At 52.1% G+C, this 24,075-nt stretch overlaps 1 protein-coding gene across 1 annotated transcript; it reads left to right on the forward strand.

The window, feature by feature from the left end:
- Positions 1-3,123: 3,123 nt before the first annotated feature.
- BNIP5 (BCL2 interacting protein 5) lies at positions 3,124-23,676 on the forward strand. Its single transcript, XM_049653381.1, has 12 exons — positions 3,124-3,326; positions 11,203-11,813; positions 12,767-12,886; positions 14,409-14,473; positions 14,719-14,959; positions 15,999-16,130; positions 17,606-17,664; positions 17,958-18,219; positions 19,337-19,468; positions 20,334-20,398; positions 21,803-22,060; positions 22,803-23,676. The coding sequence occupies exons 2-12, from the start codon at positions 11,207-11,209 to the stop codon at positions 22,836-22,838; spliced, it is 1,977 nt and encodes a 658-aa protein (XP_049509338.1). The 5' UTR covers positions 3,124-3,326; positions 11,203-11,206; the 3' UTR covers positions 22,839-23,676.
- Positions 23,677-24,075: the final 399 nt, after the last annotated feature.

The following is a 24,075-nucleotide window of genomic DNA, read 5'->3' on the forward strand; positions in this document are numbered from 1 at the left end:
AACTATTCCGTCTCAGTTTCCCCCTCTCCCTTCTTCTGTCTACTTTCCTCGCAGCACTGATTGGGAACTGTCCCCATCAGAGTCCCCTCCGTGGCCCTGTGACCTGTACAATGGCACAAGGCTGGCACTCAGAAAGGCCTGCAGTGGGTTTCATGCTCCGCCGTCTCTGTCTTGGAATAATGAGCACTTTTTGAACAAGGGGCCCATCGTTTTCATCTGGCACCAAGCCTCACACATCGCGGAGCCGGTCCCGGCCACGGGCCGCTGCCAGTGTCTGTCCACAGATTCCCGCCGAGGTTTGGTCTTTGACGGGCACCAGGGACAGGGCTAGGCTGCCCCTCTGCCTGATTAGAGATGCCCGTAATGGCCCTGGGACAGCTCTCCCTTCTGTGAGAACCTGGCATTGTATGTACTTGTGGATGGACTTACTGGGTCATAGGGTAAGTTGGTGCACGTCACCCCCTTGACTCTGCCCCTGCTCTTCATCTGCTTTTTTTAAAAAAATTGTGGTACGATATGCCTAACATAAAATTTACCGTTTTTAAAATGTGTGGTCTTTAAAAAATTTTTTTAGTGTTTATTTTTCAGAGAGTGTGAGCAGGGGAGGGGCAGAGAGAGAGGGAGACAAGATCTGAAGCAGGCTCCAGGCTCCGTCCGGGCTGTCAGCACAGAGCCCGACGCGGGGGCCCGAACTCATGAACCGTGAGATCATGACCTGAGTTGAAGTCGGATGCTCAATTGACTGAGTCACCCAGGTGCCCCTAAAATTTTTTTTTTTTTTGATGTTTGTTTTTGAAGGAGAGAGAGAGACAGAGTGTGAGCAGGGGAGGGGCAGAAAGAGAGCAAGACACAGAATCTGAAGCAGGCTCCAGGCTCTGGGCTGTCAGCACAGAGCCTGACGCTGGGCTCGAACCCACGAACCGCAAGACCATGACCTGAGCCGGAGTTGGATGCCCAACAAAATGAGCCACCCAGGCACCCTTAAAATGTACCATTTTAACCATTTTTCAGTCTATGGCCCCCCATGGCATTAAGTACATTCACACCGTTGAACAACCAGTCTACCATCCATCTCTAGCTCTCTTTCATCTACCCAAACGGATACTCTGTACCCATGAAATGATCCCCCCATTCCCTTCCACCTCCGTGTATGATTCTTCTGTGCGTCTCTCTTCCCAACTACACTGTGAACACCATGAGGGCTGGGGCAGGGGTGTACTTATTCACCTCTGAATAAGAAAGAGCATGTATGATGCAGATGGGGCCAGGAGGACATGGCTAAGAAAATGTAGTTTCATTAAACAAACGAAAAGAATAAGTGTGTGCATAGGAGGGATATAATTTAACCCTTGTTTGAAGCCTGGGTCAGCTCTTGAGCTAATAAATCCTCTAAATTCAGTGTTGAGACAGTGCCCAGCACATAGCTGGATCCAAAATCTGTTTGCTGGCAGGATGAATGAAATATTAATAACTGTGCTACCAGTAATAAAATATTGGCCCTTTATTGAGCACTTACTAGGTGCTAGGCATTCCTAATACACAGACAGTACAGAGAAACATGCCTGGCACTATATTTTCTTCTTTTCCTTAGGAGCATTATCACATTTAGCCTTACGATCACCCTCTGAGGTGACTAAGTTTTTGAATAAGAAACTCGGAGACACTGTGTCCCCCACTGGAGGTCACAGAGCTGACATATGGTTCCAGGTCTGCGTACCTCCGAAGTGCAGTGCTTTCAATATGTACTTGGTGATGTCTCCCCATGACAATGATCCAAAATTGGATCTCTAACAATTTTTGCTTTTGTTTAAATAAAGCTAGTTTCCTTTTTTCTTTTTATTATAAACATTATAAACTCTCTAAAGAAATTCAGGCATTACAGAAAGTGAACATATGGATTTTTAAGACTTCTTAGGATGTTCCGGGAGCCTGGGTGGCTCAGTCGGTTAAGTGACTCCTGATTTTGGCTCAGGTTGTGATCCCACGGTTCATGAGTTTGAGCCCCACATTGGGCTCCTCACTGCCGGATCCCAAGTGTGGAGCCTACTTGGGATTCTCTCCCTTTCTCCCTGCCCCTCTCCCACTCGCGCATGCTCTCTCTCTCAAAATAAATAAATAAACTTAAAAAAAAGACTTTTGGGGTGCCTGGGTGGCTCAGTCGGTTGAGCGTCTGACTTCGGCTCAGGTCATGATCTCACGGTTCATGAGTTCAAGCCCCGCATTGGCCTCTGTGCTGATGGCCTGGAGCCTGGAGCCTGCTTCGGATTCTGTGTCTCCCTCTCTTTTTGCCCCTCCCTTACTCATGTTCGGTCTCTCTCTCTCTCTCTCTCAAAAATAAATAAATGTTAAAAAAATTTATTTTTGAGAGAGAGAGAGAGGGAGAGAGAGAGAACATCAGTGGGGTGGGGGCAGAGAGAGAGGGAGACACAGAATCCGAAGCAGGCTCCAGGCTCCAAGCTGTCAGCACAGAGCCTGACGTGGGGCTCCAACTCTCTATCTGTGAGATCATGACCTGAACCAAAGTCGGACACTCAACCGCCTGAACCACCCAGGCACCGCCCCCCCCGCCCCCCAAAGACTTCTTAAGATGTTCTGTCAAGATTCATGGCGACTCTATCCAGGGATAGTGGGATTTGGAAAACGTGCCCCTTATCAACTCCTCCTTTTGAGTTTTTCCTCCAGCTCAAAGGATGGATGTGTTGCATTCAGTGGCCTTTCTTTCTAGAGCCTTCTCTCTTTGGAGAGAACTGAAGGTGGAGGTGATAAAAATTACCTCGTCCTTCTCTCCCCCCCCCCCCCCCCCCCCCCCCTGCGTTCCCCGTAAGGACTTGCTTTCTTTTCCAAGGACTGGCCTCCCTCCAGCCAGGTCTAAGGTTGTTTTTTTCTGAGCACTGGTTTCTTGACGTTTGGGTGTGATAGGGAAGTGTCAAGTGAAACCGTTTTTCTCCTAGCTGAGGTAAGCCTCCTATCGCTGGAAGAGCAGGAAGCAGCCCCGTGATAGGACGGGACGGGGCCGTAACTGGCCAAGGTTGGCGTGCACTGGCCCTCGGCTCTCTGGATTGGCTGCCCATGAGCTCAGCTCCTGGAAGTTAGGATATATATACATGGGACCGGGGCCAGAGCATCTTCTGAAACGCTGGAAAGTGACAGCAGCAATAGGGGCATCTCCTTCCCGGGAGAGTGAGGGAGACTGCCCCTCGATACGACTTCCAGCCGACAGGGAGCGGACCCAGACGATGCGAGCGTACCCGATGTAGAACCCCCTGGTCTGGAGGTCCTGGCCGAAGGTGTCCTGCGACAGAAAAGAGCGACTTCTGTGGTCTGAGGTTCGTTGGACGATACTCTCTCCTTAGGGGGCCGGAGTAGTGGGTAGACATCTTGGGGGTCCTAAAACTAGAGCAGACCCAAGACTCAAACCCTGAGTCTAACCCCAGTTCTGCTCCAGCTTGTTGGGCCTTCCCTAGGCCTCAGTGTCCTCATCTTTAGAAAGAGCAGACTTCAGTGAAGGAATCTCAGCTGGACTTACAAGCTCTGAATTCAAGTCCCAGCCTTGCCACTCACTAGCCCAGCAATCCCGAGCAAGGAATTTCACTTCCTTGAGCCTCAGTTTCCTCATCTGTCGAATGGGAGCAGCATGACCTATCTCTCCTGCTCATTTCTTTCTTTAAAAAAAAAAAAAAATTTTTTTTAACGTTTATTTATTATTGAGAGACAGAGTGACACAGAGTGCGAGCAGGGGAGGGGCAGAGAGAGAGGGAGACACAGAATCGGAAGCAGGCTCCAGGTTCTGAGCTGTCAGCACAGAGCTCGATGCAGGGCCCGAACTCACGGAGTTTGAGATCATGACCTGAGCCGAAGTCAGACGCCTAACCAACTGAGCCACCCAAGTGTCCCGACTCTTGCTCATTTCTTTATTGAGTGTTGTAGAGGTCAAGTCGTAGTCTTTATGTGAAGGTACATAGTGAAGGGAAACCTTGCATAAGCAGGAGGTGTTATTGTTACCCATGGCTGGATTTGATTTCTATCACGTTCTTGGAATTTCGTCCAAGGACAAGAAGATTTTGTGAAGAGTTCTGGTGGCCTGCTGCTCTGACAGGGATTTGAGGGGGGATTATAGCATTGCACTGCCTGTGGTCTTGGAGAGAGGACACAATGGGGTAGGGACAGGCTGGGGCATCAGCAGAACGCAGTCTAGTCCTCTTAGGAGGTTTCCAGCTTTGGCAACGAGGGCCCCACTGCACCGGCCCAAGTGTGCCCCACTGTGTATCATAGCGCCTGAAGTTCCGCCATCGGGGAGCTCATTCTTTTGGGTTTCGAAAGATCTTCAGGAAGTGCAAATGCCCGACCTTTGGAAAATAGGCATCAGCTATAAGTGTGTCTGCAGCGACAATAAGGAACAGGCAAATGGTCAAAGTCCACCCCTCTATGCTGCAGGTCAGCCTGGGCAGAGCTGGCCCCCCAACGGTGCCATGTGGTGGCTCAGATGTCCTTGTGATCTGAGGCTTCGTGCAGAGGTCCCGCTATGCTCTGCCATGGTTGGGCCCTGGCTGGAGCCTCTGTCCTGGTCTAAGCCTCACGTTTTGAAGTGGGCAAGGACCAGCAGGGGAATATCCAGAGGAGGTGCCCAGATACCGGGATGATGGGGACGATGGACTGGAACAGAGACTGCTTAAGGGGTGACACGTCCTCCCCTCAGGGGTATGCAGGATGGCCGCTGGTGACTTAAGCTCCGTCTCAGCTGAGCTTAGGAGCTGAGCTTAGCTTTAAGGAGGGCTTCCTTAAAATCTGGGTTGGCTGACAATGGAATGCTCTGCCTTGAAGGGTGGTGAGCTCCCACTCCACGAAATGTTCCAACAGGGGTTCTAAGTCTGCCCTGCGGGAATGTGGCATAAAAGAGTCCTATGCAGGAGGTGGGGCTAGATACTTCCAGGTCCCTTCTGGCGCTCAGAGCCTATTAGGAGCCCCAGAAAGGAGAAAGAATACCTTGAATTGTTACCATCTAACACCTGAGAGGTGGGCGTGGGTAGAGGATGGGTCTAGTGTTGAAAGAAGAGATGACAGCCTTGTCCCCCACTTGAGTCTGGCCAGTGGAGGTGGAGGGTCTTTCCCAAGAAGACCCTCACTACACTGTATGTGGGGGATGTGAGCTGTGGGTGGGACCCACATCATTGTGGGATCCCAGGTTGAAGGCTTTGAACTTGAACAGAACTCCTACTCCGGGACTTTGGAGTGTCCGTGGGGCCACCTGTGCCGATGAGAAGTAAGTGTGACCTCAGGGTACAGCCCTTGATCCTTCAGCCTACTAATTGGCTTCCAGCCCAGGGGTCTGTGAGCCGCGCCTAGGGTTTACAGTCTTTGCCTGTGTGGCACAGGTGTCTGTACGAAGGTACACGTAGACCTGTGACTCCATGTACGCAGGTGACAGCATGCCTGTGTGTAGACGTGGTTATCTTCACTGGTGTGGAAAGCAGATTTGTTCACCCTTAAGTCCTTATGTGTGTGTTCATATTTACGGAAAGCCACTGGGTGTAGGAGAGAGAAGGAAGGATTTAGAATCCAGAGAGGTGGATTCAAGCCCCAGCTCACAATGCTTCCCAGCTGCGGAAGCCCAGGCAGGCCTTTCAACCCTTCAGAGACTCAGTTTCCCACTGCCAGCCTGTCTGGTTCAGCTGGGAACCAGGCAGGCTCAGGTCCTGTCTCTGAACTTGGAGGTAGACATGGGAGTGGGGTGGGGGGAGGGGTGTGTGGCAAATGAGCTCAATTGTTCCCTTGCATTTGGGGCAAGAAAACTACACAGTGTTATGAATCCACATAGGTTTATGTGTGTTGGGTGTGCTTCTGTGACACAAGAATATGTGAGCCCATTCAGGCTGCAGCGACCCATAGACTGGGGGCTCAAACAACAAGCCTTTATTTCTTCACAGTTACGGAGGCTGTGAGTCCAAGGACAAGGCGCCAACAGATTTGGCGTTTTTAAAAATTTTCTTTTAATGTTTATTTATTTGGGGGGGGGGGAGGGGCAGAGAGCGAGGAAGACAGAATCCGAAGCAGACTCCAGGCTCTGAGCTGTCAGCACAGAGACTGATGTGGGGCCCGAACTCATGAACCGTGAGATCATGACCTGAGCTGAAGTTAGACGCTCAACTGACTGAGTCACCCAGGTGCCCCTAAAATGTTTTTTTTTTTTTTGATGTTTGTTTATTTTTGAGGGAGAGAGAGAGAGACAGAGTGTGAGCAGGGGAGGGGCAGAGAGAGAGGGAGACACAGAATCGGAAGCAGGCTCCAGGCTCTGAGCTGTCAGCACAGAGCCTGACGCAGGACTCGAACCCACGAACCGTGAGATCATGACCTGAGCTGCAGTCGGATGCTTAACCGACTGAGACACCCAGGTGCCCCTTGTTTTTTTTTTTTTTAAGTGCTTTTTTTCTTATAAACTTATTTTATTTTGAGAGAGAGCGAGCGCGCATGTGCCCACGCATGTGGGAGGGGAAGAAAGAGAGGGAGAGAGCAAGAATCCCAAGCAGGCTCTGCACTGTCAGCCCAGAGCCCGATGCGGGGTTCGAACTCACAAACCAGGAGGTTGTGACCTGAGCTAAAGTTGGCTGCTTAACCGACTGAGTCACTGAGGGACCCCCAGATTTGGAGTCTTGTGAGGGCCTCCTGGTTCACAGTCAGCTTCTCAGTGTGCACTTATGTGGTGGAAGGGGTGAGGGAGCCGGTCTCTTTCATGAGGGCTTTGCTCTTGTGACCTAATCACCTCCCAGAGGCCCCACACCTAATACCATCTCACTGGGGCATGAGGATTTAATACAAGAACCTGGGGGGGGGGGCACAGACATTCAGTCTATAGCAGTGAGCGTCTGTGGGTGTAGACTCTGGGCCCCCATGTGGGTGCCACGCACGCTCCCTCAGAGGGGCCAGCTATTTGTTAAACATTTGTTGTGTGAAGCACAGGGGTGGAGAGGCGGGGCGGCAGAATATCCCTGTGAACTGTCGCCAGAGCAGTTACAGGGTAATGTAGCCGGATGAATAAACTGGAGAATGGTGTACGGGTGAGGTCAGTGTGTAACCGAGAAAAGAAAAGTGTCAGTATGCTTAGAAAACCCCCAGAAAACTTCCTGCTCCACAGTAACTCAAGGTCAGCCCCGTGTGCTTGCTCTGGTGGGTGGTTGTTCTTTTTAACACGTCACTGGCCTGTGTCGCGTCTTATCAGAAGTCCCGTGATCTGCACATCACTTGGGTGTTCCTGAGCAGACTTGGACCTTGTTCTGAAGTCCGCTTTCTGCCAAGGCCATAAACGAGTTTACGAGAGCAGTTGGGTTTCCATTGCGGCAACAGTTTGCTGCAGTTTCAGGGTTACGGGTCTGGAAGCACATCCAGGACAGGGTGAAATTCCCCGACGGGGTGTATGTGGGTGGACGCCCAGGCAAAGCTGGGGTGCAACACCCGTAAAAAGAGGAAGGAAGGAGGAGGTCTTGCTTTGATGAGTTTTACTGAATTTTACAGTCAGAAAGTCTGCAAAGATTTAATTTCAGCACACATAGAATTTGGGGTGTGTGTGTGTGTGTGTGTGAGCACGCGTGTGCACGTGAGAACACAATCCTCGCAGGGCTTTAAAAGTCTGAGGACACGCTGGCCAAAGGGAGGATTTTCCAGGGTGTCTCCCTGGGGGTGGGTGGGCTTGGCCTCCTTGGCAAGCCACACGCTCTCAACTCCTGGGGCTGGTGCTGGCAGACAGAATCTTTGGAGTGTTACAGAGGAGGAGCAGGGGTAGGGGGGAGAGCAGGCTGAGCTGGGTCACCGCTGCCTGGAGGGGGAAGAGTTGTGGGAAGCTCGGAGGGGGCGTGTGAACAAGGTATCCAGTGCTGCAGCGCCCCCCCCCCCTCCCCGCCCCCCCCCCCCCCCCCCCCCTCTCGCGCCGCGGGGGGGGGGGGAGGGGGGGGGGGAGGGGGGGGGGGGGGTGTGAAAAGGGGGTCCCGGGGCGGCGCCCCCCCCCCCCCTCGCCCCCCCCCCCCCCCCCCCATAAGGAAGGACGAGGCATGGGAAGAGTCCCTGGATTTGGAATCGGGAGGCCTTGGGAGATCCTGGAATCTGTCTGGGGAAACGCTCCGATGGCTACAGCCTCTCCCAGCCCTTGGGGCTGCTGCAGCTACTGCTGTCTGCCTCTAGGCCCAGGGCAGGGTGGTTCCAGGGAAGGGGTGGCCAAATCAAGGCAGTTTTCTGGAGAAAGCATTAAGAAGGAAACCACTGCCTGGTGGCATTGTACTGACGCTCTGATTGCAAGTTGCGGCGTGTCCTTTGAATGCAAGAGGACGCTACTGCGGCCATCAGCCATGGTGGAAACCGTTACCATAGCAATGACAGCTTTTAAACAGATTACTGCGCCTCTTTTCCCAGTAGCTGGGAAGGATGCTTCGACCCTCTGCGCGATGTACCCCCCCCCCTCCCCCCACCCCTGGAGCCAAGTTAGCGTATGAAGAAGAGGGACTGAGCTGGACTAGGGTGTTCTGTTGTGTTCTCCTGGTTTGGTGGTTTTGTGATCGAACAGCTTCTCTGCCAACCCCACCCATTGTGCCCTGACCACAGGAATATATGGAAAAAAGAGAGAGAACCCTAACACCATTCAGTAAATATTTCTGGCCCCGCTGACTTGGATCTTAAATTAAATAGAGCTTCAACCTAAATTTATCTTCTCTGAAGACCATGTGCTACTAAAGAGAGAGACAGAATAGAGCATTCCCGTCACCACCACTTACTGGGGTGCCCATTTGAAGAAGACCAGAGCATTTTCTCTGAGGGCACAACCTGTGTCTGGTTCGTTATCCCCGGCACCGGCCATAATTCCTGGTACTTAGTGTGTGCTTATTAAACCCTTGTTGAAAGACATAAACTAGAAGAAAGAGAATATTTTCCTCTATGATTTCTTCGGCTTACCCCACCCTACACGGTATTTTGAAAGCACAACCATAAGGCAGCCTCCGAAGGCTTTCAAGAGCATTAGTTAATTTCCATATAAGGTACAGACATGTCGTGCTATGAGTTTTTGTGTAACTCAAATGCTCCTTTTAAGGCACATCAAACAACAAATAAAGCTTTCCAAGTTGCCTGCTTCCTCCCCAGCCCATTGTCTCATTTCCTCCAAGATTGTCCCCGTGTGTCTACTGCTGCCCACTGGCCTCTGGCCGCCCTTTGCAGCCCTTCCTCCCCCCAGACTCGTGCTTGAAGGAGGGAAGATTCCCCAAATGTTACAGTCACCTTCAAATCTCTCTGTATTTCCCCATGCTTTTCCTCTCTCTCTTTACGTATTGTCCTCATATTCACATGGATCCCTGAACATCTGAAATTGCAATTATAGATTGCTGGTTTTGCCTATAAGCTGGACATGTAACAGAGCACATTTTAAAGGAATGAATTAGTCAGTAAATGCAGGAGACACGATGTAAATACATAATACATGAATATGTAATACGCTAAATAATACTTAGTAAATGCATGATGAGGCGATGATTACAAATTAGAATAGGCGGTGCAGGTGTCTGAACTCCACGGGAAACTCTGTGGGGCTCAGATTTGGGATTCAAGATCATTTTTAAAAAATTTTTTTAAACTTCCACCAAAGGGCAAAGGGGGTCTGAACAACTTTGGAAAAATTGGGAAGCCATGGGAGTTTCAGATTAAAGACACACCAATGAAATTCACTGTTCCCATCCTGGCCTGCTTAAAATGCTGCCCAGGAGGAGATGGTTCTTTTTGTCTTTTGCATGGGCAGCTGCTTCCTTCTGGATGGAGAATGAAAGGCCCCTGCTGCTCTCATGTACATTTCCTATATGTTAACTACACACCCAAAGATACCCTATATATTGCACAGTTTACTAAATGTTTGTGTAGTACATTTATTCATCTGTTGAATTAGTACTTATTGAGTGCTAGTGACGTGCCGGGAGCTGTTCTAGGCACCCAAGATACAAGACCTAGCAAAACAGACAAAGGGAAGGGAGAGAGACTCAGACAATAAACAATGACACACACAAAGGTGTGATATTGCGTAACATCACGTAGTACAGGTGGGGAGTATGTGCTCACGAGGGGTGCACAGAGAGGGCCTCTCTGGGAAGGTGACATTTCAGTAAAGCCCTGAAGGGAAGCAAGGGAACAAACCATAAGAATGTTCTAGAAAGAGGGAACAGCCAGTGTGAAGGCCCTGAGGCAGCGAGCAGTGCTTGTGTGAGTAGAGTGAGTGATGAGAGGTGGCAGGAGGCCTAATGGGACCAGGTTGGACAGGGCCTTGCTGGCCACTATAAGGACTTTGACTTTGACTCTGAGTGAAAGGGGGGCTGTTGGAGGCAGGAGAGTGACGTGCTCTAACTTAGGTTGGAAAAGGCCCCGTGGCTTCTGAGGGGAGAATCTGGAAGGAGGACGAGAGGAGAGGAGGAGAACCAGTTGGGAGGTGATTATGGTAGTCCAGGCCAGCAGACCTGGGGCTAGACTCAGGCAGTGTTGAAGGAACTGGGGAGACAGGTCGGGGTCTGGGCGTGCTTTATGGAACCAACAGTCTTTGCTGATGGATCAGATGTGGGGAGTGAGAGAAAGCAAGGAGTCAAGGATGACTTCAAATTTTTGGCCCAAGCGATTGGAGGAGTAGAGTTGCCATTTACCGAACTGTCTTGTGAAATATTCTTAACAGCCTGTGAGACAGACAGGCAGGTCTCAGGCATCATGCAGATGAGGACAGTGGCACATGAGCTGCCCAGAGTCCCCAGGGGCAGGACTTGGCCCCTGGCTCCAGCTGTATTAGTTTCCTATTGTTGCTGCAACAAAATACCAGAAACTCAGAGGCTTTGGAACAAAACGAATTCATTATCTTTCAGTTCTGGAGGTCCGAAGTCCACAATCGGGTCTCCACAGACTAAAACCAAGGTGTTGGTAAGGTCCTGCTCCTTCTGGAGGCCCCAGGGGAGTTATAGACCAGCTGTGACGTCTGGGGCATGACCTCCCATAGTTTAGTTTCCTCCTCTGGAAAATGTGGACAAGGGTAGCCCTCCTTCCCAGGGCTTTTGAGGAATTTAACGGAGACAGCAGCTTTGAGGGCTGATATCACTCACATTGATGGGCAGGGTGGATCGGCGCACGGGGCAGCACTGGTAACCCGCCACCACGTCTCTGGTAGGTCTCCGGTAAGGGAGCTGTTTGCTTTGTTTGCAGTGCAATGGAGCCCAGGAAGCATCTGTCAGGGAGGAGAACCAGGTCTCTGGATAGGTCACAGAGCCCCAAGAAGGTCCGCCGGTGCTTCTCCATGCCCACTACCCCCTCCAGAAGGATGCTTCACCAGGCAGCCAGCGATGGGAGCAGATGTCCCCAGAGCCCAGCTCAGTCTGTGGAAGCTCAGGATGCCACGGCCACAGCCCACAGCCTGGAAGAGACCAGGGAGTTTCTTCCCACTGACCAGAGGCTGCCACAGGACACCAAGAAGGAAAAGACCCAGAGACGGGGCCAGCAGGGGTGGCTGAAGACCTTGATGAACTTCCTCCTGAGGACAGGCCCGGAAGAGCCCAAAGAAAAGGCCAGCCGGAAGGCAAAAGGGAAGGAGGGCCTCCCCAAGCCTGCAGAAACCCCGGAGGCACCAGGGGAGACAGCTCCGAGGAAGAAAGCCCACGACAAGAAGGCCAGTCGCAAGAAACACAGTCACAAGAAACATGTTGCTGAGGAAACCAAGGGGGCCCAAGATCAGAAGGCCGAAGGCCAAGAGATAGGGCTGCCCAAGATGGCTGCTGCCCCACGCCCTGAGGAGGCTGACCTGGGCCCAGCACCCAAGGGTGAGCAGACCATGCCTGGTAACCCCACTGCCCCAACCCCAAGGGCTAGGGTACTCTAAGCTGACTCCTCAAACCTTTCAACAGAGGGGACGTGGAAGTTGGGACAACCATCAGGGACAGCACCACCGTGAAATTTCTTTGAGGCAGAACAGCACGGTGGCTGAAAGCCTGAGGTCAGACCCCTGTTCCGCCATTCATTAGCTGTGTGACCTGGGGCTGGTGACATTCCTCCCCGAGCCTCGATATTTTTTTCGTCCATGAAATGGAGATGATAACAGTTGCTATCTCCTGGGTAGCCGTGGCCCAGAGCTGGCACGCGGAAGGTGCTCCGTTAAGTGGCAGCTGTTGTTGTTAAGTACTCTAGTTGAAGGAGCACAGACCAAGGAGAAATGGGAAGGCAGGGAGGGAGGTGAGGGGGGAAGCCTAGCCCCCAGCATTGATCCCTGTGCGAGGACTGGGGATGGGGCCAGAGAAGTAGATAGAGCCATCCACCCTGGAGGCCGGATCTATACTTGGCTATTTCCAGAATACACCTGCTCTGTGACCTTGAACAGATTGCTGCCCCTCTCAGAGACCTTTGGTTCTTCATTTGTAAAATAAGGAAGCTGGACCCCCCCAAGCTGCCTTTCTTCTTTGACTCTCAGGTCCTGGGGTTGAATGCCCCACAGGCACCTGGAGGGAGACAGAGCTTTGCCCTGTAGCTCTCAAAACTCTCCCTGTTCTTAATGAGAAGCATGTCTGGGTTGATGCCACCTCTTTTCAGATGGAAACCTTGGCAGGTTTCTGATTTTTTTTTTTTTTTCTTTTTGGTTAAGCCTAGTGCTGGCTGCAGCAGCCCATCCTGCTGTGAATTCTGTGTCATTTTATTGTGCTCATGAACAAAGTCAGAAAAATGTTACTGATGCCACTACTCCCATCCCCCACACATACGCTTCCTTTCATCTTTCTTCCAGGTGGGAAAGGTTCTGGTCTCCACCAGTCCTTGCTCATTGAAGCTGGGGGTCCTGCAGCATCCGAGGTTTCTTCTCAAGCCACAGGTCATCGGCCCGAAGAGGAACTCAGAAAGCTTGACCGTGAGTCCTCATCTTCTTAGTGTCCTCTTGCCCCGCAGCCGGGGAGGGGGCCGTTACCAAATGATTGTTCTGGAACAAATGGATTGTTCTGGATGACTGCTTGCACCTTGGATGGTCCCTCTCAAAATGCATATACTGATCTTGCTCCTTCTGGCGCTTCTGGTCACATTTACTTATTTTAGAGTTTCACAGAAGGGAGTCTCAGGAATTAGAACGGCCACTGGCAAATGTTCCTGCCTTATGTGTTAATGAGCATGGGACTTTTTTTAGTCTTTTGAGATTTATGGAAGGAATGTGATATGGAGGAATATAGAACTTATATATATTTTTAAATAGATGCCAGCGTGGAATAGCTCTACGCACACTCCTATACTCACAATCGTCCACCGGAGGCCAATATTGGCTTCAGAATTGTGTGCGTGTGTAATTTTGTGGCTGAACCATTTTAAGGAAAATGATCCCTCATCCTTAAATATGTAAGCACACATCTCCGAGAAATGACTACAGTGTCACGCACAACCACAATGCTGTTATTGCCCCTAATCAAATCGATAATGAATGCTCTACTAATCTAATTCCCTATAAGGAAGGGGCATATTTTAAGAGATGTCAAACATCTATGCATCTGTCAGAGAGTAACTAAAAGGCATTTAGTTGGCTATTTTGCAGGCTGTTTATTTTGCATGCTGTTTTTTCAGACGAGAGAAGTCAGCTGGTAGACTGAGACAAGGAACAAAAGCCAAACAGGATTTATAAATGAGAGAGAGGTGAGGGGTGAAAAAATCTGCAGTCCAGGGACCAGGGAGCCTTAAACAAACCTTTTCTGTAAACGGATCAGCTGGCAGGTAGCAGAGGCAACTCTGGGCCTATTGTCTTTGGATCAGTCAGCCGGGATATCAAAGAAAACCATTCATGTTGTTTGTGGTTTCTCTGTAAAGATGTGGTGTGAGGCATCGATGCGGCAGGCTGTCCGTGTCAGGCCTGCTGGGGTCCCTCTGCCCTGCACCTCAGTGTCGCTGGGTCTCTACCATTTTCCCTACCGGAATTTTGCAGCATTAGCCTTGTAAAGTATCTCCAAGCAGAGTTCCTTGATGGCCTGACAGCCTGCTGAGGGAAGCGGGGACGGGGATCATGATTCACACTTCACAGGGAAGGGGACGAAGGCACAGAGAGGTTAAGAGACTTACTCAAGGTCACACGGCTGGCCGAACCCAAAGCAGATATTTACAAATCCGTAAAGGTCAGAGGAAATAATGGGGTCACAGGTTGAATGCTTGAAGGACTGACCTGAAATTGCCTGGGTAAAATTTTGTGCTTTGGCCTCCCGCCCTTTCCCTGTGGATCTCCCAAGCCTCTCTCAGAAGGACTAGCTCCTGGGACATGGTGCTTTTCGCCACTTCCATGGCCTAACAGCATCCTCACTTAATAGAGACTCAGTTGATGTCAGAAGTTCAAGACAGTCATTAGAAAGAGTTCTCGGGGCATCTAGAAAGATTAACTGGGTGCATTTACTTTTTTCCAGAGGATAAAATCATCAAGATGATAGTGGAATTCCTCCAAAAAGTGGGAGACCAGTGGGAGGAAGAGGTAAGGAGCAAATGGTCTGCATAGACCCCCCCTTCCCCCCACCGTGGGCTCGCTGCTTCCTCCTCCTCCTCCTGCTCAAGGCCCACTTGCCCAGGAAAGTCTCAGTGCTCCCCAGCTCTAGGCTCTGTCACCTCCCTCGCTTGGGGCCACCACGAAGCACTTGGCTGCTCTTTAGTTGTTCCTCAGAGAGCCTTCCCCTCTCCTCAAGGTCAAGGGCCCGACGGTTTCTCTCATTTCTCCCACAGCAGCTTCAAGCTCCTCAGCCAGAGGTGGTTGTACAGATTCCAGTGTCAGTTGACAGGAAGAAATTCCAAGAGAAAAAGTCTAGCTTCAAGAGAGCGTTTTCTCATAAGAAACATGGCTCTGAGGAAGCTAAGAGAGCCGGGCCTGCAGACGTTTCCAGCCCGGAGTCCCGGCCGCCCAAGAGGCCCAGCTTTCTCCCCCTGTGTGTTGGGGGCCATCAGCCCTCCACCTCCAGCAGCCCTGGTGAGCAGGCTCAGGGTTACCATAGCAACACTGCAGCTGCCTCCAGCTCTGGAACCTTCTGCGGGGCTGGAGTCGGCCATTGGAAGGGCCGCCCTCCTAGTTCTGACTCTTGCTCTGCTCTGAGCAGCGTGGGGAGGGCAGTAGGGAGGAGAAAGGGGTGTCAGCAGGTCACCTCCCTACACGAGACCTCTCTGGGCAGTCCAGCTAAGCCCCTGTGGAAATTGTGCTGAGGAATCCCCTAGCCCTCCGCATCTCTCCACAGCCTCAGCTGCTGTACCCCGGCAGGGGGCAGCTGTGCAGGAAGGAACCACAGCCTGGGAGGCAGGAGGCCTGAGTTCCGACCTGTACTTTCTACCTCATTCGCCATCTCCGTGCCTGACTCAGTCTCCTCACCTGTAAAATAAGACACTTCCCTACTGTGTGTCTATACTCAACCAGTTTTCAGAGCCGTATCATTATCCCCATTTTACAGGTGGGGGAGCTGAGGCTTGGGGAGGTAAAACAATGTGTTCAAGGTTCTGTGGCCCACCAGTGATGGAACCTGAGCTACAGAGAGAAAGGATCATCCTGGGTGCCAGGGAGGAACAGCCTAGCCGCTTAGCCTGGCCAGGGGAATTTACATTTTAAAAAGGAGGGGCAATGCTCAACACCAAATATGGAGCCCCGGCGGTGGAATTTCCGGCCACAACTGGAGATACCTTCATGCAGGGGGATTCTGGCCCTGCTGCATTACTTCGTGCCATGGAATCAGGCATTTACTCTCCAAGCCAAGATGCCAGAGGGATGAGCTTGCCAGGGAAGGGAGGAGACGAGGGCAAAGCCCAGGAAAGTCAGTTGTAAAGAGGTGCAAAGGGGCAAGGGAGCTAGGTCTGGGCCAGTACATCAGAGCTTTGACCCTGACCCACAGCTCACCTCTGTCCCAGCAAGGCCTTTGCATGATCTAGCCATGAGGTGAACTCTGGAACCTCTTCTAACTTTTGTGTGTTGTTAACACCCTCACCCTGATTAAACACACCCGCCATTTCATCTTGCTTCTTAGGCTCGGAGGAACCCAAAGTCCAAGAGGTCCTGCCTACAGACAGCGGGGGTCTGAGTCCCTTGGAGCTTTCCACCCCAGCAGGGAGCCAGGGACCCGAAGAGGACTTACAGGCGAACAGAGCCTTGGAATTCAGTTAGTACCCCCTCCTTTTCTCAGACACCCCTCGGAAATCATCTGGCCTGACCCCATACTGACCCAGAGAGAGGCAGTAACCTGGCCTTGACTTCCTCTGGGGGCTGCAGGCCGGGAAGGGGCAGTGTGGGGTCCAGAGCACAGACCCCTGTCTTACTCGAAGTGAGCCTCAGCAGTAAAATCACAACAGTGAGGACGCCCTCCTTGGTGAGGCCGGCACAGGCCATGCCAGGAAAGCCTTGGCCCGTGGCAAGGGCTCTGTAGATGATGTGATCTTTAGGGCGTGGGTTTGCATTGGACTCTGACCTCTTCCATCTGTGTGAACTTGGATGAGTTACTTCATCTCTGGTCTCAGCGTCTTCAACTGCAAGATGAGGCTAATACCAGTTCCTAGATCCTAGAGTCCTCGGAGGCACTAATGGAATTAATGCTGATAAAGCAGTTAGAGCAGTTAATAAGCTATTTAGAGCTAATGAATGTTACCTGCCATTTACTGCTATTATTGTTGTGGTTGTGTAGCCCTGTAGCCTGGGGAGAAATTGAGAGGCTGGCAGGGGTGGGGGGGTGGGGGGGGGTGGGCGGTGGGTAGGGGCCACAGGAGGGAAACACCACAAATGGCAGCTGCTGATGCTATTATTGACCCCTTACCCTGGCTAGAGAGTAGGGTAGGGGCAGAAAGAGAGAGGGAGAGAGAATCCCCAGCAAATTTCCAAAAGAGAATCCGATGCAAGGCTCAGTCCCATGATTTTTTTTTATTTTCATTAAAAAAAAATTGTTTTTAATGTTTATTTATTTTTGAGAGAGAGAGAAAGACCAAGCGCAAGCAGGGGAGGGGCGGAGAGAGAGAAAGAGAGAGGGAGACACGGAATCCAAAGCAGGTTCTAGGCTCCGAGCTGTCAGCACAGAGCCTGACGCGGGGCACGAACTCACGAATCGTGAGATCGTGACCTAGGTCGAAGTCGGACGCTTAACCGACTGAGCCACCCAGGTGCCCCTGAAGATACTTTTAAAGATCTACTTCCCCCACCCACCCCCCATCCTATCTTACCTGCTTTTCACAGAAAATGTGCCTTGAAGGGGAATTGAGAAGGGCCCCTGTTCTAAGTAGAAGAGGACGATGCTGGGTGAGGGGACTTTTGGGGACCAGGCCTTTCCACATGGCCTTGAGGCGCCTTCTCCTGGAGGCAGCGGCCTCTGTTATTTTCCTCACACTTAAAGTGCCACATCTGGGTGTTCGCTGACCAATGGAGAAGTGAACGTATTGCCTCGTAACCAGCTCTGCCCTCAGGCCACCTCCGAAGAGTCTGAGGTGTCCGCAGGCAGGGCTTAGGACACCCAATAACTGCAAGCTCATTAGCACCTGGAGACCTGTGAGAATCAGCCAGGGAGCCACTTGGGCCTCAGGAAGTGAGGACTGACCGTAGAAATGCTTTGCTCCATACTAAAGTACAAGCAAACGTTTTGTTCTTTTTTAGGAGAATTCATCCAGAAGATCATTGCCCTACTCCAGGATGCAGAAGAGCAGGGAGGAGAGGTGAGGAAGACACTCCCCACGTAGATCTTGACCCTCACTATGAACACCCCCACCCCTGCCTGGCATAATAACTTTCCTGCCCTCCCCCATGCTACATCTTTCCAGAGCCTGGCTCCTGTCGCTCCTCCTTCCCCAAGCCCCCACCCCCACCCCCACCCCCATCGCTGCCGGCCACTCTTGCTCTGGCCAGGCCGCACCCTCTGCTCCCCAGCGGGTCTCAGTTTGTTTCAGGGGGTGCTGGTGTCCTTCCCCGGCTCACTCACAATCTCCTCACGGTCGGGACCCTGGCTCAGTTTCTCTCATCTCCCCCGCAACAGCTTCGAGTCCAGGAACCAGAGGTGGCTGTAGAAAACCTGTCCCCACCCTACAGAAGGAGATCCCAAGAGAAGAAGTCCAGCCTCAGAAAAGCCTTTTCTTATAAGAGACATGGCCCCAAGGACTCCAGGAGAGCGGGGGCCGCAGGTGCTGCCAGCCCGGAGTCCCGGCCGCCCAAGAGGCCCAGCTTTCTGCCCTTGTGTGTGGGGGGCCATCAGCCCTCCACCTCCAACAGCCCCGGTAAGCAGGCCCCGCGTGGCCATGGTCACAGAGGCTGCCTCTGGCCCCAGGCCTCCTCCAGGGCGGGCTTGGCCAGCTTCGTGGCCTCTGCTTCAGGCTTGACTCCCTTGCTCTCAGCTCTGAGTGGTGCAGGGAGGTGTGGGAGGGCTGCGGAGAGGAGGGGGCCGCTGGCTGCCAGCTGGACTCACCACCCACAACACACGCCCTCCCTCCACCCATACAAAAACACACCAACACTTAAAAACAAATGCCGTTTGGGGCACCTGGGTGGCTCTGTCCGTTAAGCCTCTGATTCTGGATTTCGGCTTGGGTCATGATCTCACGGTTCGTGAGCTCGAGCGCCGCACAGGGCTCTGCTGAGAGCAGGGAGCCTGCTTGGGATTCTCTCTCTCCCTCTCTCTCTGCCCCTCCCCTGCTCATGTGCATGCTCTCTCTCTCTTCCTCTCTCTCTCTCTCTGTCAAAATAAATAAACACTAAAACAATAACAACAACAAATGCAGTGTGAGAGCAGCACATCGGTTTATTGGCTTAAGGGCATCAGACTCACCCGAAAGCTAAGGAAGAAACATAGACCCGGGTCTCATGAAGTAGGATATGGCCTGGCCCTCTGCTTTTTCACCACTGCCAAGTGTGAGGTATAGAGTGATTCCCTTGACATTTATGGAGTGCCTACTGCATGCCACGCTCACACATGGGATCTCATTCAGCCCACTTACAGCCTGGTGAAGTCACTCTTGTTATTCCCATTCGACAGATGGAGAAAGTGAGGTTCAGACAGGCTTAGTGGTTCAGTAAAGCCTCACAGAGTCACGGGGAAGTGGGCTCATTTAGGGGGATCTTGGCAGGCCTGCTTTGTTTCCTCCCGGACTGTGAGGAGGCAGAGGGGGCTGGTGGCAGAAAAGAGGAATGAGATTTCCAGAGGGGGTAAAGAAGGCCCCGTGAACGCCTCTGAGGCGGGCCCAGGGGGCTGCGGGCTTGCTGAGGAGCCTGGGAAACCAGGACCCCGTCTGGTGCCAGTGTCTTTGGACGGTTTCTTGTCAGAACCTGGGCCCCGTGATGGACTTGTGGATTTGAAACAGGCACAAAACACTCACACCATCTCCTTTCTGCCCTCAGACCTGGAAGATGTCGAGTTCCAGGAGTCCTCGCCTGCAGAAGAGGCACCTGTGGGATCCTCAGACGCACCCTCCCAGACCAGAAGTCACCAGCCAGAGAGGGGACCTCAGCCAGATGGAGTGTTCGAATCTAGTTAGTATACCACCCTGCTCTCTCCTGGGTCAGCTGGCCTAGGGCCTCTTTTTGCATGGGTCTCACAGGCTGAATTCCAGTAGAGACTGGGAAGGCTGGGGACACACCGGCAGGGCAGGGAGGAGGCAGGGTTGGCCTTTCAACGGGGGCTCTTGGGGCAGAGTTGCAGATGGAGAGTTCTCTTCTCGTAGAGAACTCGGTGGGATGTAACTTCAGTGGGCTTGCTTGAATGTTTCATATACAATTCCTGCCTTGCCCTGGGTCTCATAACCAGTGGCGGACTGGCAAACAGGCTGAGGGTGGGTGTTGGGCGGGGGCAGGGGGGGAGCCCTGATTTGTAGCGTTTGCAGATTGCTGTGATGTAAATATTCCCACCGTGGCTGATTTCAAGCTGCCAACAGTTGATCACAAAAGGTCCACAAATATCCTGAATGCTTGCGATTAGGTCTTGGTGCAGGCAGCCACGTGCGGCCCTTTACAGCCCGGACCGGTAGGTGTGTTCCTGTGGCATCTGTGGCTGTGCCGTCCCCCCCCTCCCTGCTTTCTGATGAGCTCTCTGGGCCCCCGCTCCCATTCCTGACCACGCTACTCTGTAGCCTGGACCGGGGACACTGGGAGGTCTCAGGTTCCCCATCTGTCGAATGGAGCTGAGGTGACGCTCAACTGGCCGACGTCCTTTCAGTTTCTATACAACAAACTCAGATAAAGCTTTCACTCTCCAGCCCTAGTTTCGGGGAAGATTTTTCTTTGCCCTTCGAAACGAATCTGTGTGCTGTGCTTTAGAGACAAAGTGCCGTCTGTGATAGATGGATGTGTTGTTGCAGAACTTGTCAGCAGCCCCTGAATCCTTCTTTGTTTTCCTTAGAGGAGCTGGTCATCCAGAATCTGGTGGCCCTTCTCCAAGAAGTGGATGGCCAGTTGGGGGAGCAGGTGAGGAGTGCTCGGTACCCCCAAGGCTGAGGCCTGAGTTCAATCCCTATCCCTGCATCCAGGTGACCTTGGGCATGTCCCTCAACCTCTCTGAGCCTCAGTTTTCTCTTTTGCAAAATGGGGCGGGGGGTAACTACCTACTTGACAAAGTTTAGTGCATATACAGAAACTGCCGGCCACATAGCAGATGAGATAAATGTTAGTTTACAATAATATAATGCTCACGAGGTTTATCCTGCCAGCCAGGACCTCCCCCCATCCAAATCCCCCTTGCAGTTCAGCCCGTGTCCCACCTCCCTCCTTCCCCCAAGTCCAGCCTGCGGGTCCTGCTGATCTCGTCCTCTGCTAGCTCCTTTTCACTCTGTCTTGTCGCACATTTCGGCGTCTATGTGGTCTCCAATCCTTCCACGCTTTTGGATTGTCCTCTCCTGCTAGATAGCCTGTGGCCTCACAGATAGACTGAAAACCTCACAGTCTACTTGGAGAGACCAAGAGAGATCGCATCTGAGGTGGCAGAGATGAGCACGGGCCATGGACGGCTCATGAGCATAGCGGACGCTGTGGGTACCTCGCCTTCCCGCCACAGTGCACGCCGGCCCACCTCGCCGCTGCCGGCACCCGCATCTTGTGGCCTGAGGACCGGCCCCTAGAACCATTTTACCACCCACGTGGGAGGCCAGAATGATCGCCCCCCACCTCCCGAGAAGCAGCCCTCAGCCAATGGCTCATGGAAGCTGGTGTATACATAACTCAGGCCCCTTGCCCCTCGTAGGGCTAACTCTGAGGAGTGTGCTCTACGCGGGCTCCCGGAGTGCCCTGTGAGGAACACGCTCAGCAGCCAGTCTGCGTGGGCTGCCTTCCCCTCCGACCCCAGATCTCCATTCCCCCATCGCTGTTTCCCAGCATCGCTACCTGCACCCGAGCCCTCGTCTCTGGGGGAGCGCAACCTGGGGCACTTAGGTATTGAGAGGAGGCGACTTAAAGTGAGAACGAAAATTCATCCAACATCCACTCTGCCTGAGACATTTGACATCAGCTAGCTCACTTCCTCCCCTTCCCCCAACAACACTGCGTGCGGGTGGGGGTATCGTTCCTGCCATTTAACACATGACTAAACAGAGGCTCAGAGAAGTCACAGAGCGAGTAAATGCCATTGAAGCGTCCGTTATACAAAGACCTGCACTTTTTTTTCCCCCCCACCTTGTCCTGCTGCTTGGAGGTGAACCTTGCAGAACAGATTCTGAGAGGCTAGAGGTAGAGGAAGCATTTAACAAGGAAGCTCATCCCAGGGACGGGAGGTGTCCAGCCCAGTCTGGGCTCGTGGCATTGAAGGGGGGGGCACAGTTGGGGGAAGGGGGCTACCTGCCAGCAACACTGACGGCCGGCCTTCATTTCTGCTTCCAGATCAGGCGACATCCCAGCTTCAAGAAGTTTTTCTACAAGGTCTCGGACTCCTCCCTCAGGAAGCTGGCAGCCACCCTGCACAGCCAGAAAGCCCGCTCTACTGAGCTGGGCAGGAACCTCACCAAGATACCCTACCAGCTTGCCTTTGGCTTCACCAACAAATTTGCCAGCAACAACAGCCACGCCGTCTTCAGCCTCATGGGCCTGTGCTACAGCCACGCCAGTTACACCCACTTCCCGTACAGGGAGGCCCAGCAGGTGAGAAAGAGCCAGACGGCACAAGCGAAGACAAGTTCAAGATCCCAACAGGATCCTCTTACCGTCCTCTCCCCTCCCCTGCTGGGTTCTATGTTGGCTTGTTTTCCCGATGGAAGCTCCTTAAGACCTTTGACCTCTCTTTCCTCAGCTTTATTTTCTTTGTCCAGATATGGGGTTGTTATGGATAATTTGCCCTCTAGGTTGGGTTAGGCAATAGCTTATGGAGTTTTTGTGAGAGACATTATAGAAACATCAGTTCTGATATCCTCCGTGGCCCTAACTCCATCTCCTGGTTTTACTAACCATTCATTCACTCATTCATCCATTCATTCATTTAACCAATAGGTGTTAAGAGCCTCCACTGTGCCTAGCTGTGCAAGGCGCTGTGAGAGCCTGAGGATGGTTCTGCTATAGAAAAAGACAGAATGTTTACTGATGACAAAATTAAGTATCAGTAAAATGCCAGATTAGTGGTCGCTGAGGCCAATGAAGTGATTGGTCCTGGAAGCCTTCCAAAATCTACGTCAAAAGGCATAGATTTTTGCCCTTGGAGGATGGCGAGGAGAAAGGGCGGGGAGAAAGGGCCAGGAGAGCACTGCAGGCAGGAGGTAGTGAGTAAAGGTCCAGAGGTGACAGCTGATGTGCTGTGTTGATACGTTAAATTAGGAGTCTGTTGTTACTAGAGTAGGACCCACAAGTAACTGGGCTATGGCTCAAACCTATGTTCTTTTTCTCCTCCCAGAACATCACAAATCCTGAGAGCCAGAGTCCAGATTAAGAGCTGTGCTTTGCGCTCAAGTCCCCTTGAGCTATCAAACAATGGCGGCTTTGACCAGGAGCCTCTGAAGATGCCTCACGATAGCCCAATCCAGTGCTTCACAGACATGAATGAAGACGAGAGTGGATGGCCACCTGTGTCCCTGAGCCCTTGTGGGCTAAGACTGAGATACACAAAGCGTTCTTAACTGGAGGCAGAGGCCATGTTAGCGGAAGGAGCTGGGGAGGACTGGGGAGGTGGGAGACCAGAGCTCCGCCGGCTGACCTGCCCCAAACTTGCTGCGAGACCCTGTACTTGTGTGCCCTCCTCTCCAGACCTTGGATTCTGGGCAAGACTGTGTGACCCATCGGACCCCTTCTGGCTCTATCATGCTGAAATCTCCCTAAAGGGGGGCCGTCGGTGCTTTCATTCTGTGGCCAAATACACCCCACAGAGCTGGAGACAGTCTTTAAGTCCTCGTTGGATGCATGAACGAATGAGGGAGAGAGCTCCTGAGATCACTCCTGAGATCCAGGCAATTCTACCAGGCATTCCTTGGGAGGCCTTGGTCCTCCACTGGAATTGTGGAACCAGTCATTCTATCTCTAAATTGGGGTTTAGGGAGGAAATGGGGAGCTACCTTGACTCAAGCCTTTGCATTTTGGGGCTAACCCTAATACCGACTTATGTGCCCTTTTCACATTCATGTATTTTCTTGCTCCACAGGGGCCCAAATCATGCCCCACTATCACGTGGAAGTCCTGCTGGCATTTTTAAAATGTTAATTTCATATGAGTCTTAGTTTTTTTAAATAAATTTTTATTTAATCTCTCACCAGAGTGCCCAAAGGATTCATGCATTTAAACAGATGTGCATCTATACGCAACAAATAATTTATTCAGTTCACCAATGGTACTTAATGCCCATATGGATTTGTAGATGCCTCTCAGGAAGTCTGCAGGCCTCAGATAGGGAAGACCTGCGGATTGGGGATCCCTGGCCTCTCAGAATCCTTCCAACCCTGTGTCCCAGAATTCTTTGTTCAGAGAAGTGAAGCTGATGCCTTGCACCTCTCGCATATCATGCCTTGCCAAGAGTCAGTGAGAAGATGAATGTGAAGAGTTCTGAAAATTACATAGTGCCTTGTCCATGTATGTTGTTATTATAGTTATGATCTGGGTAGTTTTCAGGAAATGAGGGAAGACTTTAAGGCGGATTGCCATGGATGGTTGCACGGATGTGCACTGCTCAAGAACAC

Source organism: Panthera uncia, assembly GCF_023721935.1.
Source record: "Panthera uncia isolate 11264 chromosome B2 unlocalized genomic scaffold, Puncia_PCG_1.0 HiC_scaffold_24, whole genome shotgun sequence".
Classification (NCBI taxonomy): Eukaryota; Metazoa; Chordata; class Mammalia; order Carnivora; family Felidae; genus Panthera; species Panthera uncia.

Bases quoted from the DNA above. Each gene is read 5' to 3' on its own strand.
- BNIP5 (XM_049653381.1), top strand. From the start codon at position 11,207: ATGGAGCCCAGGAAGCATCTGTCAGGGAGGAGAACCAGGTCTCTGGAT. The intron at 18,220-19,336 runs GTAAGCAGGCCC...TTCTGCCCTCAG, and splicing joins CTCCACCTCCAACAGCCCCG to ACCTGGAAGATGTCGAGTTC. The intron at 19,469-20,333 runs GTTAGTATACCA...TGTTTTCCTTAG, and splicing joins AGATGGAGTGTTCGAATCTA to AGGAGCTGGTCATCCAGAAT.